This window comes from Gavia stellata, chromosome 20 (genome assembly GCF_030936135.1).
Source record: "Gavia stellata isolate bGavSte3 chromosome 20, bGavSte3.hap2, whole genome shotgun sequence".
Taxonomy (NCBI): Eukaryota; Metazoa; Chordata; class Aves; order Gaviiformes; family Gaviidae; genus Gavia; species Gavia stellata.
The window spans coordinates 9,033,995-9,051,861 of record NC_082613.1 but is presented as its reverse complement, the minus strand read 5'-3'; the positions used below and the strand labels follow the sequence as shown (position 1 = coordinate 9,051,861).

General features: G+C 37.1%; 1 protein-coding gene across 1 annotated transcript; it reads right to left on the bottom strand.

Moving 5' to 3' along the window:
• Positions 1-5,559: 5,559 nt before the first annotated feature.
• On the bottom strand, positions 5,560-17,791 carry DPM1 (dolichyl-phosphate mannosyltransferase subunit 1, catalytic). The gene is made up of 9 exons (XM_059827046.1): positions 17,685-17,791; positions 16,785-16,884; positions 14,645-14,678; positions 12,338-12,414; positions 12,198-12,223; positions 11,142-11,237; positions 9,697-9,765; positions 9,289-9,403; positions 5,560-6,163 (listed from the first exon to the last, which is right to left on the bottom strand). Exons 1-9 carry the CDS (start codon positions 17,789-17,791, stop codon positions 6,059-6,061), a joined length of 729 nt encoding a protein of 242 aa, XP_059683029.1. The 3' UTR covers positions 5,560-6,058.
• Positions 17,792-17,867: the final 76 nt, after the last annotated feature.

Below are 17,867 nucleotides of genomic sequence, written 5' to 3'. Positions count from 1 at the left end.
ACAGAAGACCCCAAAGCATTCTCAAGCAGCGACTAGGAGCTCAGTCAAGATCTTTCCTGTTCTGGAACATAAGTAGAAGTATCATGTAGTTCTTAGATCTTCCCCTTCCTGAGACCACGGTGTTTTAGGAGGTAGATAACCATCCTCAGCTTCCCAGGAAACATCAAGTTCTCAGCTGTGGTTTTGTCTTGGTTCACCTCCTAGGAGTGTGACATGTTTGCAAAAAATCAAAACAGGAAAGAAGTTTGAGAGTCAAACACAAGGTGGTTTTGGTTTTTGTTTGTTTTTTATTGTGATGCACCATTGATACCAGTTTCTATTGAACAGTCAGTGCAACTAGTCTTGGAGGGATAACCTTCCATTTTATGATCTTTGCCCACTGCTGCTTTGTTGAAATCCCTCTCTCAAGGGCTGAGTTTTCAGATCTAATTTTGGATTAAAGGTTGCAATTTGGTTTCCTTCTCTCCAGTCCCAATGTATTTCCCCCTGAACAGTAACAATCACAATCTATAAGAAGTTATAAATGGCCACCATGCCTGAAGAAAGAAGAGAAAATGTGGCAGGAATAGAGGAGGAAATGATGCTTAAAAAGTTTCTGTGCTTTACAGAAGTTCTGTGATTACCTTCTTTATTCATGTCTTCTACAGCACAGCACCTTGGAGGTAGTATGTGGTAAAAAAATGATAAAGTTTGATAAGCAATCCTCTTGTCTGCCTATATGCTGTTCATACTGTTCTTAACATTAAAATTTGCCTACAACTCTGGAATCCTAACCATTGAAAAGCTGTTGCTGAAGTCATCAACGTATTGAACTCAGTATGCAATCTGTCATTTAGTTCATTTGTGCCAAGATTTCAATCCATGCTTATAGTTGGAATCTTGATAGACCCTTAAATAAATATTATTGATTAGTCATCGTTATTTTTTACTGTTGATATGCAGAAGGTTGTGCAACCTTGCAGTTGGCTTTCTACACAGTCCACTGGAAAATATGTTTTATTGTAGTGCTTATGTTGGCAACTAGGTACAGTTTTATTGCAGGCTCAGATTAAAGCCTCAGATTTTAAAAAAACACAATACAAAACTGAAGCCAACTCCCTCCAACCTCAGATTAGACAAATCCTCACCCACAAGACCCAAAACAGATAGCTAGGGATCTCATTTTGATACTGGTTTCACATTAAGTTGGATACATTAAACAGGCCTTGGTTGTCTGAAGTGGTTGTCCCACGTTCAAGATCATAATAATCTATGTCAGAGGGATTAAACTGCTTGACCTTGTGAATTACATACCTAAATCTTCATATGACTGTGAGTGACAAAATCCATACCGCAGGGTATGAACCTGTATTGCATATCCCTGAGGCAGAGCTATTGAGGGTGTTAGGGCATGAGGAAACCACAGCTGCTCACAGTCCAGCTGCCGTGTAGTATAGTTGATCAGGTGCTAAGTCCTTCGACAAAAGGCAGTATCAATTTTAGTAGCCCCCAGTTACGTGTTTCATCTCACAGTGGGGGCTTCCCATTGTCCAATAAAAGCTTCATGCTAATACAGGGCTGCGTAAGTCACTCAGCAGAGCTCTGACTGGGGATGTGCATTCAGAAGTACTCTCAAACCAGAGTGCAAACACCAAACTTAGGTCAAGGATATCTTAATGACATGCCATGCAAAACTCCACAACTCATTCCTCTTCAAGTCTGTTGGGACTGCATGCCTGAAGTTTAGCATGTGCTTTGGCTGTTTGAACAACTGAGCCTGCTGTGTAAGATTTTTCAAACATCACATTGAATCTCTAGTCCACAATAACAGAACAAGAGATCTTCCCAGATCTCTGCCCATGGAGGTAATCAGTTTGCCGTTCAGGGGACAGTGAATATTACTGGTGCAAAATATGAGTTATCTTCTTCCCCCTCTTCATTAAACATGCCCAACCAAATATATCCGTGAAGTATACTGATTTAAGCCAGGAAGGAATTAAAACCCCTGTTCTTGCCAAATGATTGAGTGCTTGCAGACACCGATTCCTAAGAAAGCATAATAGAGAAAGTACATTAGCAGAGTATTTGTGCCTTCATAGGAAATGAATATGGATGTAATTAAGAAAAGCTGATTTATGTGGAACTGTAAAACCAGGGACATAAAATGAAAAATTCTCTGTAAATGTCAAGTTGGTGTTTTGTGGTGGCCAAAACAAGGCACGTAGAGTATTGCAATGGTATTAAGAAAGGAACTGAAAACTGAAATGCCACTACATAAATCCCCAGTACATGAATATTTAAGACATTGTATGGAGTTCTATTGTTCTACTATAGTCTGCTACTAACATTTTTAGAATAGCAAGGTGTGGTGTGGCTTCTTGTCTGAGGAAACTAAAAAGACAAGACTGAGTATCATGAGGGGATAAGCAGGGTCTATAAAATAACAGGAAAAGGCAAATGGGAAACAAGAAATAGGGAACATAGAATCATAGAATGGTTTGGGTTGGAAGAGACCGCTGCCATGGGCAGGGACACCTTCCACTAGACCAGGTTGCTCAAAGCTCTCAATCCACTGACTGATGAACTTATTAGGCAGTAAGCTTAACAAAGTACTTCACAAAATACATTATTAAAATTGTTGAACTCATTGCCATAGGATGCCGTAGAAGCCAAAACTTTATTTAAATAGATTCAAAAAGGAATCAAATCCTTAGGAAACACAAGGAACCATTAAAAGGCTCAGATCTTCTTGACCTCCGGCTCCAAAAGACCCTGTATTGCTGACTCTTGGTGTATTTGGGCAAAGATCATACTAGCTGTGTTTCTTACTTGCTTTTATTCTGCATCCATTGTAGAGCACTGTAAGAGATAGTATGGCCATTCCTGCATAACTTCCTTCTTAGTTATAAGCTATTCTTCCCCTACAATGCATATTCTTTTAAATTTGTTGGGTTTACGTTAAGAATTTACATAGGTGGTCTTAAAATACAAAGAGGCTCGATTAAAAGAAGCTGAGAACAAATTCAAGTAACTCAAAGAGTGTGCGTTAAAAAAAAGTCAAAAACAGTTTAAGTAGCATTAAGTGATAGCTATTTCATCCCATGATTTGCTAGAAAGATACCAGATTTTTTAAAGAAGGACCTCTTTTAGAGCTCTGAACACTGGTTACAGTATTACATTATTTATTTTTCATGAACTCTCACAGCAGTGCAGGCAAGAGAAAAGGTCAGTGATAGAATGCAGTCTTAGAGCTTGTTTTTGCAATGTTTTCCTATGTACAGAACGCTGTTTGAGTACTGGTGAGGTTTTACAGTGCCAGATCTAAGTACTCACAGACAGGGAATACTTTAGAACCAGATGTTTTTAGGCACCTCTGGAGAAAATTGTTGGAAAGAACATGCTGCAGGCTGAGACGTGGTAAAGGATGAAGGGTGAGGCGATTTAGGCCAGTTCTGGGCGAAGATTCTGGGTTTTTTTCTAACTCAATGTTAACAGCATACTATTTTATGATTCTCCCCTCTACAAGTGCATGGAGGGTCAAATGCACGAACAGCAGCTACCTCTTCTGAAGTTCAGGCTTTAAAACTTACTGTAAGACAACTTTTGAAAGTGCGTTCACCATTCACTGAGTTATCTGCAGCCCAGTCCCCTGTTTTTTGAAGAAATATACAGTCTTTTTGCTAGGAAAAAAACCCCAGATGGTTTTCATGGTATATATTGTGAAATATGTGTGTGTGTGTGTGTACGTATAAATATATATTCCACGAACTCAGGGAAAGCCTGTATATTCCTAATTCTGCTTCTTTCCACTGGATCGATGTACTAGTTCCTTTCAGTAGTGCCTTCCGTAAGTAGCTTGGTGCAGGCTATTGGAATCAGTGTCACTCTTGTGACCTTTTCTTGTTTCAAGAAGTATTGTAGAGTATCTACTTGTGTCCTGATGACATGAAGCACTTGTTTCTTTATAGCACTTCTTTTTTGATAACTTAAAGGTAATGGTATTTAAGCATAGTAAGAAATACTACCTATTTATCTAAAAACTGAATATAGCCCAGTCACATTTCAAACTTTCACATACTGGAGCACACAAAATATGCCATGTATTATGATCCTAATTTATATGTAAAATCACCTTCCTCCAAACATGATCTCATAAATAGATAAATGAAGGAAATTTACCAGGTAATTTTCATAATTAAAAAACAGGCATGCACATTCTAAAAGCTAAACCCTAATTCACAGCAATTAGATCATGAATAACTAAAACAATGGAGTTTAGTTATATAACGTTACATAAAAGTCTGAGAAAAATACGATATTGCTGAGGCTCAATTTGTATTCTAGCAAATGATTTTCAGTAGTATGTAAATTTGAATAGCCATCTAAAAACTCACTATTTGCTCATTAAAAGCTTTGTACCTATTTTCAACTTAAAATGTTCATTTTAACCATGAAACTGCCAAATGAAACATAAATAGATGAAACTGATTCACTGGAGATTTCAGTGGCCCTTTAGATCCAGAGATTTATTTCTGTATATGTTATTAGATCTGATTAGCCTGCACCAAATGAAGTTATATGTAATTTGCTGGAAAAGTACAGGCAAATGTCACAAAATGTACAGTTAAGTCACTGTAATCCAGTTACAGGTAGATTCAAAACCTACAGCTACGTTTTTTTATTATTTTAAAGCAAATTAAATATGAAACATTTGCTCGGAATACTCAGAAAAGGAGAAAAATACCAGAATCTGTACAACTTCACTAAAGAACAAAGGAATATCTCTAAAGCAGTCCACCAGAAAATAAGCTTTTGTTTTAAAGTTATATTTATTTTTGTCACTGAGTGTGATAAATAACTATCTGAAATATGAATTTATCATTTATCTACAGACTTTCTACATTTTTGTTCTAATATTAACAACTGTATCTAGTGTACCAAAGGAATGCAGAGAAATGCAAGCCAAATAGACGTAATTGTTAAGACGTTTGTTGCTTCTCCTCTCCTACCATTAATTTTCTGATACAGGTACCCACAGAGCTACCCACCCCCACTCCCCCAAAAAAACCCCAAGTGACATTTTTTTCATATATATAAAGCCATTATCAGAACAATTTCATCCTCCCGCTTACTTCTTCCCCCCTCCTCCATATGCATATTTGATTGCAAGGGCTTCATACTTTCTGAGTTCTCGCTGTATCAAACAGTGAAACAAAAAATAGTATTACACTGTGCTTCGCTCATCAGGATCTGGAACAAATTCAGATTTTACATTGCAATCTGTTGTTTGACACAAGAAAAAATTCTCAAATGTCTTCAGTGAGGTGAATTGGGTCTTCTGTCACCCTAAAGTTGGGTGAGATGTCATACTCCTGTTTTATAGATTCTAAAAATGTTTAGTTTCTAAAGAAAATAGGAAAAGGGAATCATCTGCTTCTGGACACAGAGAATACAAAATTATTCCATACATACAATTCTCTTTCTTATCCAAAGAATATTCCTTCTTTCCAGTCTAGGAATTTTACAAAGAACAAATCACTGGAGGCATCTGTATTTCCTCTTAAACTACACGAGCTATTATCAGTTCAGTGGAAACTGTTCTATTTATCTGCTATAAGATACATGTTTATATGTGCTGAGGAAAGAAAGGGAACTAATTGGTGTGTATTTAAAATACTATCTGCAAACAACAGAACAAAGATAAGATAAAATCTGTAATATTTTTATGTCTTGGTTGTCTTTATTTCAAAATCATCTTTAGCTTCTGCTGAATGATTCATTTCTAAATGTGAAAGATCATTTAGCTTTGTGTTCTTTATTAAGACTTCATTATTTTTACAAAATAGAATAAATCATTAGTCTTTATTAGTTTTTACTTTAACATACAGTTCATTTATTTTGAAAGGAGCATTTTGTGATACAATATATTTAGTTCATCAGTGGTGGTTCATTTAATTGTTAGTTCATAGCAGGTCTTCTGGTCACCACACAAATTATCAAGCTTCTGCTATTATATATTAAAAACCACACAGATGTCAGAAAATGTTTTTCTAAAAAAGTTAATTTAGGATAAACTATCTCATGTTGTAGCAAACAAGGTCAAGAGCCCCTTTAAGAAGGAGACTATTTCATTGCCTCCCAGTTTAGATTCTCCATAGACACGGTCCACAAATGAAATAGGAACCTGTTGAAACAAGCAAAACTATTTTTAAGGTTCAAAACCTAAATAATCAGAAATTCTGTAAACAAAAGAATGGCCTTTGAACTACAGCATGTTTAGACATGGGAAGAAGGCAAGCACCAGATTGGCTTCCTTTGTGTCAGTTCTTCTTACCAATGGCTTTAATGATGCCCCATAGCTGGGGAGCATTAAATTGTTTGGTTTATCACCTTTAAACATGATCCAGAGACATTACTCAGTGGCTGGATGATACACCAGTCAGAACAAACTTAATAGCTTAAGTGCACTAAAAGCCTGGGGGCTTAAAATGAACCTTCACCACTTTCCTTGGTAGCTAAATTCAATACCTTTGAGTCAGTGCCTCAGGAACGCAAAAATCTCCTGCCACCATGAAACAGCATTCTGCTCAACCTCACCACTGGCTAGAAGATGACATATTTTACAAGCAATACCTGTCTTTGTTGGTCTTTGACCATTTTATAGATTATTAACAGGATTAAAGGGCATTTAAAACACTAATTTTGGTTTCCTTGCTTAAGTGATCATACTGTCCAGATTAAGTCAGTACTCATAAAATGTTAGTAACATACTGCTTTTCAGTAAGTTGACCATGTACAAATGACATTACGTTCTGCCAACACTGTATTAGAATATTCAAGAAATTCCATATACTTTTGTGTGCAAAATTGAAATCCTTCAGGGGCTAAAATAAAAAATTGCATTTGCAAAAGTCATTAAAAAATTGGCTTAGCGTTCTGCTGGCAGTTTCAGCCAGAAATCATCTGGCAAGTGGAACACAAAAATCACCACACTCTTGCATCTGTGCCAGGACTGAGGATTTCTCACAATTCTAGCAGATCAGTCCATGGTAGAAGAGAAGCCCAGGCAAGAAGATGGTAAGGAAGGTACCTAAAAAGGCATGTAGATAGACTCAGCGATGACCCTGGCTTTCTTAGTAGGGTCCCTTTCATGATCCCTGAAAGCATCCTGGCAACTACAGACAGCTGATCTACAGGGCATGGACAGACATCACTGAATGTGTAGCCAGTGCACGATGGCAAAAGTGACATTTCCTGACCAGAGATGAAAGAATGGTTAATAACTCATCTCATAAAAGGTATCCAGTCTTTCCTTTCAGTATAGGAATTAACCACCTGTGTTGTTGCTGGACTTTGCCCTTCTTGCATAAGAAGTTCTATCATTAGCCTTAAAGGAAGCATTTTCAAAAGGGTGTATTCCATGGACTGTGGTACATTTCACATATGGTAAAAAAGTACAGCAAAATGAAACAGAGGTGCATATAAGACTATTCAGGTATACCTTGTGTCAGTTTATATCATCATCCATTTGTTCCTTTTAGACTAGCAGGTCTCAATCTTCATTTTCAACTTTGCTTAAGAAATATTTTACCCTCACAACTGTATCTACATTTTTTAACTGCACAAAAACTCCTATTCTGCCTGTAGAGTTGCAGCACCCGCAAACCAGGAATTACACATGCAAGTGTCACTTCTTCTGGAATTTCGGTATTACTGTTTGGTTAATTATAAGATATATAAAGATCATAAGTATTGATCAGGAAATATCAGTGTACTTGAAACGTAATGGAAAATTGTCCTGCCCCAGGAAGTTACAATATAGAGATGATACACAGAACAGTAAAAATACAATAGTCCTATTTCCTATTTATAGGTTTATGTCAGCAATCTGAACACTGTCAAGTTTGTTACAGATATCACAACAGAAATCTTAAAGACAAAGCTGAAGCAGAATAATGGAGCAACTTTTCAAATTTTAGAGAGAACTCTTCCCACATGTGAGAAACCAAAGGAGGAGAGAAGATGATGCTTACTTGAGAATGTAACAGATGAATTGTGGAGGATGGCCTAACGGACCCATCACAAAGCAGAGCCCATGTCTCAACACTGACCGAGAGACATCGGGCCTAGTGAATACTGTCCGTCAGGCTTTGAACCGGAAGACAAATATCTTACATTTGATGCTATACAACCAGTAGAGGCATGTAAATAAATGAGTGGTGGGATCAAATCATAGAAAAAGGGTCTTTGCAGCAGCAGCCTGAAGAGGTATAAGCAACCCAAGATTACATTTTTTTTTTTTAAGTCAGAGAAGTGTATTTTACTGTTTTAAGAATGTACAGTAAATAAAACCTCGCCCCACCCTAGGTTTCAGTATCTGGATGTACAGACAGGTGAGGATTTAATTCAGCAATATTAGAAAGCAATATGTGAATGCAGCTGGATGCAAAGACCAAAGAAATTAGAGTCAAACCCCAGCTACAGACAGGATAGTGACGTTGCTCCATAAGCAAGAAAAGTGGAAGAAAAGAGCTTGCTTTATTGTGTGGAAATGCTCTATCTGAAGTTGATAGAGAAATGCAATATGTAAGGTTTAGAAAGAGAAGTACCAGCAACAGAATTCTCTGACAATTCAGTCATGAAAACGATGATGAAGAACTGGTTCTGAGATTTGGCTACAGAGAGAATTCAGTGCATCATCTTTAAAAGACATCAGCAAGAGCAATTCAATGAAATATAAAAGGCAGCAATCAGACTGCTGGAAGTATAGGATCTAACAATTGTTTGGAGTTCTTTTTCAATTATTGTAGATAGCACATTCAAAGAGTTTAGAAGGGGAAAATTGTGATAGCTGAAAAGTTGGAAAATAACAAGGCAATAAATGACAGAGAACAGAATAAATCTGAAATAGAATCAGGTAGCTGGAGATAACAAAATCATTTGAAAAAATCTAACTAGAGATGACTGCAATACGAAGGAGGAAAGAAAAGGCTCAGAGCAACTTCATGGTATATGAAGTTCTTTCCCTCCTTTGAAGAACCTTGTAAAACTGTATGCAGCTAAAGAAATGGCAACAGGAGGAGGGAAGAATCTGAGAAGTGTATCAGCCAGGGGTATAAGTAACTGGAATTTCGAAGCTGGTATTCACCTGGAAAAGTTGGAAAAATAGAGTTCTACATATGTAATTTCTTTATATTGATTTCTAAATCTTGCTTCTTCTCGGAAGTGCACAAAACTTCCTATGCTCCCACTAATCTGTATCTACATTTAAATGAAAGCACAATATACTTATCAAAACTTTTACTATACCTCTCCAATAGTATATCCTAACTGTCTAGCCCGAACAATCATCTCCATCTGGAAGACGTATCCTTTAGAAACACATTTTTCCATTAGTTTCTGTAAGACTTCTTTTCTGTATAACCTGTAAACGATTACAAAGAAAATTAAACCTGAAGCACAATTTCTGAACTTAGGAAATCAAGATGGTGTATAGGAATCTTAACTGTAATCACTCACTTGTATCATTACTGATTTAAAAAATCTTTAACAAAGTCATAGGAGCAACAGTTCTTGCAATCTAGTCTACTATTTCTTAAACCCTTTCCAAACAGATTTCATAGTCCTCAGTAGAGATGGTCTGTTCTTACTCCAGTTGCTTGTTCAGCAGTTTCTTGATTTCAAACAAACTTTATGAATTGCAAACCAGACCCATACCTGAAACTCCCCGTTAAGTCTGATGCACCTGGTCTCAGCAAAACCTGAGTTATAAAATTGGCACCACGACTGTGAAAGAAAACATGAATGTGAAAATTGCTCCATACACAATTCTGAAAGATCAAGCAAAGTTTCTAGAAAATAAGTAAATATCATCCCACTAGCAAAAAAACAAACAAACAAACAACCTTTGAAGGAGAAAACAATGATTTTTAGAAATCAGGTTTACAATCTGGTTCTTTATGGTAGAACTGTCAATACAACTACCCACTAATACAATGCAAAAGAAATGAATTTGACAACAGTGAAAACAACATTTTTCTTCTGGCTAACATTCACTGTAAGTGAAGAATAAAAATGGTTCCTGGACAAATGTGAGACTTGGCTTTAGAAAATCAAGGTTCAGTTTTCGTTTACACTACTTTCATAGATGATAAGGATAAGCTCCACTGATGAAAAACGTGAGACTGAAAAAGCCAGTCATGACTATCTTGCTGAGGGCTACGACTATCTTGCTGAGGGCTACATTACACAGTGATACGATGTGCAAGTCCTTCACCTTGTCCAATATGATGTAAAAGGATTCCTCTGTAATGTCCATGTAGCTCTCTTCCTTTTTTTGGGTGTATATTTTCCTTAGATTCACAAAAAGATGAGCACTTATTCCAGCCATTAAAAACCAGGAGAAATCCAAATGCAGTCCCTGTGATACCATTTCTAGATCAGACTGCTAACACAACTTCTGCTCCTAATTCTTTACAGTAACATGTAAATCAGCATTAACTTACGCCTATTCTCTTAAATCAGGTGTAAGAGAGAAAGACTATGCAGAAATTTGTTGATTACTTCCTCAAAATCTCTAAGTCCCTGTAAGCCTGAGATGCCAGCCTCCATAGGCTTACACAACCTTGACAAGAGTCTTCCTTTTTGCTTTTGGGTGAAACCTCTCCCTAGTGTTCACTGTAACTGTTTTCCAGTGAAGTCTAAGTAATGATTTTTTGACATTGATTTGTCATAAGTTAAGAATTATCTGGCACAATCAGAGTGTCAACAGAGGGGTTTAGCAAGTGATCTACTGTTTAGGGAAAGGACTATTATAGCTATTAAAGCTAACTTAACCTGTCTTTTAAACTTGACAAAAGTGTCATAGTCTCAGTTCATTCTTTGGATGATGAAGCTGAAAGATTGTCCCAACCTGATGCCATGCAGACTTGTCCACTGTTGCAACGCATTTCTCAAGCCTAGCCATATCATTACATTCTTTCTTGGTGGGTTTTAACCAAAGAATTTGCAAATCACGCATGCTTCTATTATTTAATATAATTTTGCAGTACCCAGTACTATTGACTAAAGCCTCAGTTCAGGTCACACAGATTGAGTTGGATACTTGGAATTATTATTTCTAAATAATGAATTTATGTGTCAATATCTAGAAAAATACTAACCTGATTAATTTTCTTTTCAAATCCCAGCCATATACTCCTCCATTTCCTTTATATCTTGTTCCAGATACAATATCAAAATTGCCTTCTTTCTGCTTTCTATAAGCAATTGGTTTTATCAGAGAAACAGGAGGAATATTTGTATGAAGGTAGTATAAATTTTCAAAATAAGAACAATCACTCTTTTAGTACAAAATCTGTATATCACAAACCTTTGAACAAATAAGCAGAGAAGAGAGGAAAGCAGTAGTTATGGCGGTTATAAGCATTATGCATTTTAAAACCTGTTAATTGTTCTCTTATAATCATAAGATTCCCTGAAATAGCTCTTTATTTTTTACCAACTATGTCATAGAATTTCATAGACTACTTCATAAATAATTTATAAAGACCAACTTATGCATTTTTAAAGCCTCTCTCTAGTATAAAAGACAGAATGACTTTAAATACAGATTTAAATTACAAAATCCCATAGTAAGGAAAAAAAAATCTGGAACTATCCTTAGTCCATACAATGCCTGACAGCTGCAGAACCTTATCTAAAATTTTAGGCCTCCAGTACTACTGAGCAAGAAAGTTGAAAATTACACAGACTGCTACCCTCGCCTCCAACACAATGCCCGTTTACCGTTTCTCACAAACTGAAATGTTACAAGGAGAGGAAGGTAAGAGGTGGGCAAAAGGGAGAGAAGAATTTCACCAATAATTGAGGACATGGTCCTCTATTCAATATCCGTACGTGTACCCATGATGAAATTATTAGAATTAGAAGATGACATTTACACACCCCTTTTCAAACCTGAACAGCCATTACAAGGAAGAGAAGTACTCAGCCACACATGCTATTTGTTACTTTAAACTTCAGGATTTTTGCTAATTATTCTTCTGGATTATTATGGGACAAATGTAATGAAGTCCAATCATTTTTATTTAAATTCTGGCCTTCCCAATTTTCTTACTACAGCTAGACAGCTAATACAAGAATATAAAGCTTTCAAATATTACTACGCAACAATAAATGTTCAGAAGTCAGTCTCTCATACTACAATTGGCACCTACCTGATAAACTCTGGAATAAATTTTGGCTGAAAAGGAAGAAAAACAGATCAGAAAAGAGAAAAGGGTGGGGGTAAAAAAAAAGGAGGGGTGGAATTTAATTGTAACAGATTGAAAGCACAGTACATAAAATATAGACTTACATGGTGAGAGAGATCAGCATCCATAATAACAATAAAATTCCCCGTGGCGTGCTTCATTCCATGAATATAAGCAGTGCCTGATGAAAAAAGTACAGAAATTATTTCCCTCCCTATTTTAACATACGCAATCTTCTAGCCACAGTCTTCACTTATTTTCTAATATCTCTTAAGTTACACTAGAAAAGCATCAACTAAAAAGTCCTAAAAATTATTTTAAAATGATGTATCAGTGGTGAAACATTAAAATGATTTTTCCTTTTCCCTACAATTTCAGCACTAGATTTTAGAAATATAAACCTTGGCAAACCCTACTGCACTAGAAATGCACAGAAAAACATGACTTGATAAGTAGGACACTATTTGAAATAACATTTCCAGAAGCGCCATAGGCACTTATGAGCCACAGAAAACTGGAAATAGGACACAGTCAACAAAATAATCACTGATAGTTAAAAAAACTTGTTTTCTAGACTCATGATTTACTATTAGTAGTATATAGATTTTGGTTTGTTCTCCTTGACACCATGGAATTATATCCTGATACCTAATCTGAAGACAGTCTTCTTTTTTTCTCTTACTCTAGATTTTGTTGCATTGTATTCATCCTGTATGAACCGGTGTAGCTATCTTGCTAAGAGCTGGAACAAGCCTTGCTATTACAGTTTTCCTCAACAATGCAAATTTCTTATCAGAGTTGGATTGTTCAAAGACAGCACTTCTTCCAAGGACAGTACAGCAGCACAGAGATTAAAAACTAGCATATACTCTTCACTGATCCAAATTACTTGAGTCCTTCTGTTAACTTCATAAGGAATAGATAAAACTGAAAAGAAAACACTCTCAACTGATGTCTTTAGCAGGCACTCTCTCAGAGAGCTAAACTGGTTAATGAACAATCTGTCTTTCCTTTCTTTTCCATTTTGTTTGCAAAGTTATACACACAGTAGGAGTGTCACAGATCTATGTACTGTGCATAATTAATAGATATGGCACATGAAAAAATTTGAATTCAGTCAGTTTTAATCCATAATACTGGTCAAATTAGGACAAAGGATGAAAAGGCAGAAAACATAAAAATAAAGATATGTAGGCTTTTTGGAGTTTCTTAGATAAATGAGGTGTAGAAAACAGCACAGAAAGGTGATTTAAATAGACAATTCAATATCAGAATTAGAATTTTATTTTTGTTCAGTGGACTGGAGAAATTAGTCAGCTGCAGTACTCAGTACCTAAGACACATCAAATGTTTTACCAGCATATGGAAGTGGGGGTTGCCAAGACATTTAGTAAGAAAGGCAGATACTGATTTCCAATAAATCAAACAAGGTATTGCATTTTATAATAGGAATGGAGAAAATTATAAGAGAGGAGGGATAAGGATACAACGTGAATCTTAACAGATGGAAATATCTCCACTTTATTTTACAATACTTTCGATACTACAAGTTTTAATGTCATTTATGACTTTCTAGGATATCTGCTTTTTTCTAAAGCAAATAATGACAAACATGATTTACATATTCTGCAAAATATGGCATCAAAGCTATAAAATTGCAGTCCTGTATCATTCCATGCAAATTTTAATGATCAATCTCAGGGGTACAAGATTGACTCCCAAATTAGTGAGATTTTCGCAACACTAGTAACTTTTGCAATGTACTTCAAAACCTTCAATTCACATGTCAGTTAATAGGTGAGACAATACTTAAGTAGTTTGAGTACTGGACATCTGTCAGACATATAATTTTTATTCAATTATAGTCGTAATTCATACCGATATGGGTTTAACTGTGAAGAGCCCTGTCCAAATACATGTCAGAAAAACATCCCAGCATTCTCTGGAGATGGCACAAACTATGGTTCAATTTTTGAAGCATCCTGCACATGGGTAGATTGCACAGAAAGTACCACTGTCCCCTCTGGATTGGCAAGTTCCACACAAATATAGCAGCTACACTTGTAAAAAGTTACATTTTTTCCTCCATCTAGACTCCTCGTTCTGCAATCAGTATGGGAGGGAGAGAAGCAGCATGATGTTAACAGGAAGACACAGTTGTTCAGAATTGCAGTGACCACAGTTTTCAGGTTTGAGGTTGTGGGGAACTTGTCATAAAGACTGTGATTTTTACATGTGTGGTTTTTAAGCTTGTTCGCTTGCAAAAAACTTGACGAAAACATATATTTCTGCTTTTGGGCTTTACTGTGATTTTTTCTGGAACTTTTTACACTAGAATCAATCAAAGAATACAGCAGATTTTGTTTTCTTTTGGTTTTTTTTAGTACTAACCAGAGTTAATAAGGACTTACCGAGGCCCAACTTTCTTGCTCTGGGTCTTAGAAGCTGCAAGATATATTAAAATATACATATATTACTTGAAGTACAGTTTTTAATTAATTTTAGTGACACCTTAAAAGTTGCTATTTGCAAGGTATAAAAATATTTTAAAACGTACTTTTCATTTTTAGAAATCTAGATTACATATAAAAATAAATTTATCTGTCAAAATACAGAAGAAACAAAGCATTCTATTAAACAGGTATTTGATCAGGTCATATTTAAAAACAAACCCCTTTTAAGCTTTACTTAGTAGTTCTGCAGTAAAAAAACAAAATTAAAAGTGCCATCTCAGTAACTAAAGGATTTCTTCAAGTTCCACCATTTGAAATACAGTTATAAATCTGAACACCAGTCTCCCCAGCACCATTACTTTTAAAGAATAACAAACACTAACAGCAAATATTTTAGCATGTTTCCCAAAGTGATTTAGCATACTTTTAGTACTGAATATAAATTCCATGATTTTTGTGCGCATATAACAGTATTACTAATCTTTCAGAATATGAGCGCCCAAGCTTTAAACCTGTGCCAGATATCCCCAGCTCCCACAGGGCCATAGGAAGTGCAGAGGGAGAAGCGGGCACCACCACTAACAAAAGAGGAATCCTTCCTTCAGATCATCATGACAGTAATTTAACTTTCAGCTCTTCCTAAAGTGCCTTTGATGTAAGTCAACGTTTGGGGAGGCGAGGACAGACATTTAAGCAGTCATCTAAATACACTTCAGAAACAAATTCTAAATCTCACTTCAAAATCTTGGCTAACTTTGATGTGTTATCTGAGAGGTCATAAGTAATGTAATTCAGAGAAGGGCATGGATATGAAAGAGTTAGTAATCGTTAGTGCTTCTGCCGATTTGTTATTTCGGTTTCTGGGGTTTTTTTCTTTAATAAATAGTTACATTTGAGCATTAACAAAAAAACCCCACAACACACCGATTCCTCATCTACTTCCTTGAACATGTTGGCCTAGTTAACATTAAGTTAACGACATACCATGTTCAGTAAGCATAACGTAGTAAGTGAGAAGGCCAGTGGAGTTATTTGGATGACAACTTCTGAGCACAAATCAGAACAATGATTTTGCTCAGGAAACAAAGAGAAGAAATTCACGTTAAAAAAAAAATATCAGGAAACAATAAACATTTACCTAATGAAAAAATCACAGCTGATTTACACTTCTGCAATAATATCAGCATGAGCTGATGGTGGTGTCCCCACGTAATTCCACTCAAGTGCTTGGCTCAGTGCTGCTGCAGGGCCTGGTCCACAGATTCAACTTCAAAATGAAACTCTCAAGCAGTGAGGAAAGGTTGGCTAACTATTTTAAACCTTTCTATTATTAGTATCAAAAAAAGAAAAAAAAAAAAGACTCTAAAACTTCCTATATACACTGTTCTTAAAGTAATCTCTATAAATGGTACTTAATTCTCAAATACTTTTTAAAACCTCACATTTACATAGTAAGAGATTAGGAAAGTGTCTAACACTGCTTATGGCACAAAACTGTCAAACCGAACATTGGGTTTTTACACTGTTCTATGACAAAGCTTTTATTGCCAAAAAGCCCAGAAGTGGCTTTAAGAGCTCACAAAGACTAAATAAATGACAGTATCTTGTAGTATATAATTGACAGTTATACGGTAATATATTAAATAGAAAAAAAAAAGTCCTGTTACTGAGGAATGCAACTAGACAGATTAAAAGTAAATCACAAGACCAGACTAGCTTTCATCTCTCCAATTTCCCTACTCTTGCAGTCACTTAGAATGAAATTAAAGCTTATCCAAACCTCATCTCTCCCTCAGGCATGCACAAAGTACACTAACAACCACTATTCATTACTCAATAGCACACAGCAATGCACAAAGTATTGAAAACATTTTGAAACCATTAATTCACGATTCTGCACGTTAGTTCATAATGCAGCTAAGCAGCTGCAGGACTATCATAATTTTACATTTGTCTAAAGTGGTGTGCAAAGACTTAAATAACTTGTATAAAGACATAAAGAAAGTGCAGAATCTGGGGACTCCGTTCCAGTTCTCTAAGGACTTCAAGTACTTCCCAACAGAATAAAAATGAAGAAAATACAGAATATACAACTCACTATTTTATCTGATCCATATATCTTTTGCAATTGTTCAGCAATTTCCTGTGTCCCATCCGGGCTTCCATCGTCTATGATGATAATTTCAAAATTGTTTCCACTGGAATAAGAATAATTTTTAAATGAACAAATGCAAAACCCAATTTCACTACCTATTTCATTTTGAAAGGCACAAAACTGAAAAATAGAATACAAAGTGATTTTCTGACAGTTCGAGATACATGCTATAGTTATTCTTATAGCTGTAAGACTATGCTTGCGGTGATAAGATGTGACTCAATGTCCCTGTTTCATGTCTCAAGCTGCAATTGCTTCACAGCGCAGCACTATAAACCTCATCATTACCCCTGCATTAGCACAGCATTCAGTTCTAGCATCACGACTGTGAAAGATGAAACGCTACAATTGCCTTTGTGCTTTCCCCGGGCAAGCCTTTCTCCAGGAGCTGCTGCAGAACGGAGCAGGGCACCTGCGAGACCTCTGATCGGAGTGACTTCGTCTCCCTAATTAACCTCGGGGAAGCGCTGCGCTCTTCACCGCAGGCTGGGTACGCCTGGCTGCGCGCCCTCCATCGCTAGTGAAAAACGTTACATCTCTCACAGCGTAGATAACGTTATTGCCTTCCTCAGCTGGGGCGTCATTTTGTAAATTTCGCGGACGCGTCTCCCCCAGCTCTACAGACAGCTGTTACCCACTTCTCGACTCCATCAAAACCTCACACCGAGCGTGCTCAACCCCCCCGAGCCCGTTCCTCGCCAGCCGTCAGCTCCGCACGAGGGGGCACCTTCGGCCTGTGCCGGCTCCCCCCTTCCGCCGAGCGGCGGCCCGGGCGGAGGGACGGAGCTCAGGGCCCTGACGCCGGGCCCGGGCCCCAGCAGCCCCGCCCGCCGCGGCCGGTACCTCTCGCGGAAGGTGCGCGCCAGGAGCCAGACGACGAGGGGCAGGTTCTCGCGCTCGTTGTAGGTGGGCAGCAGCACCGAGAACTTGTCGGCGCCGCCGGCCGCCATGTCGGCGCGCTGACGCACCCGGAACCGGCGGGGACGCGCCGCAGCCAATCAGTGCACGTGGCGCGGCCGGAACTGC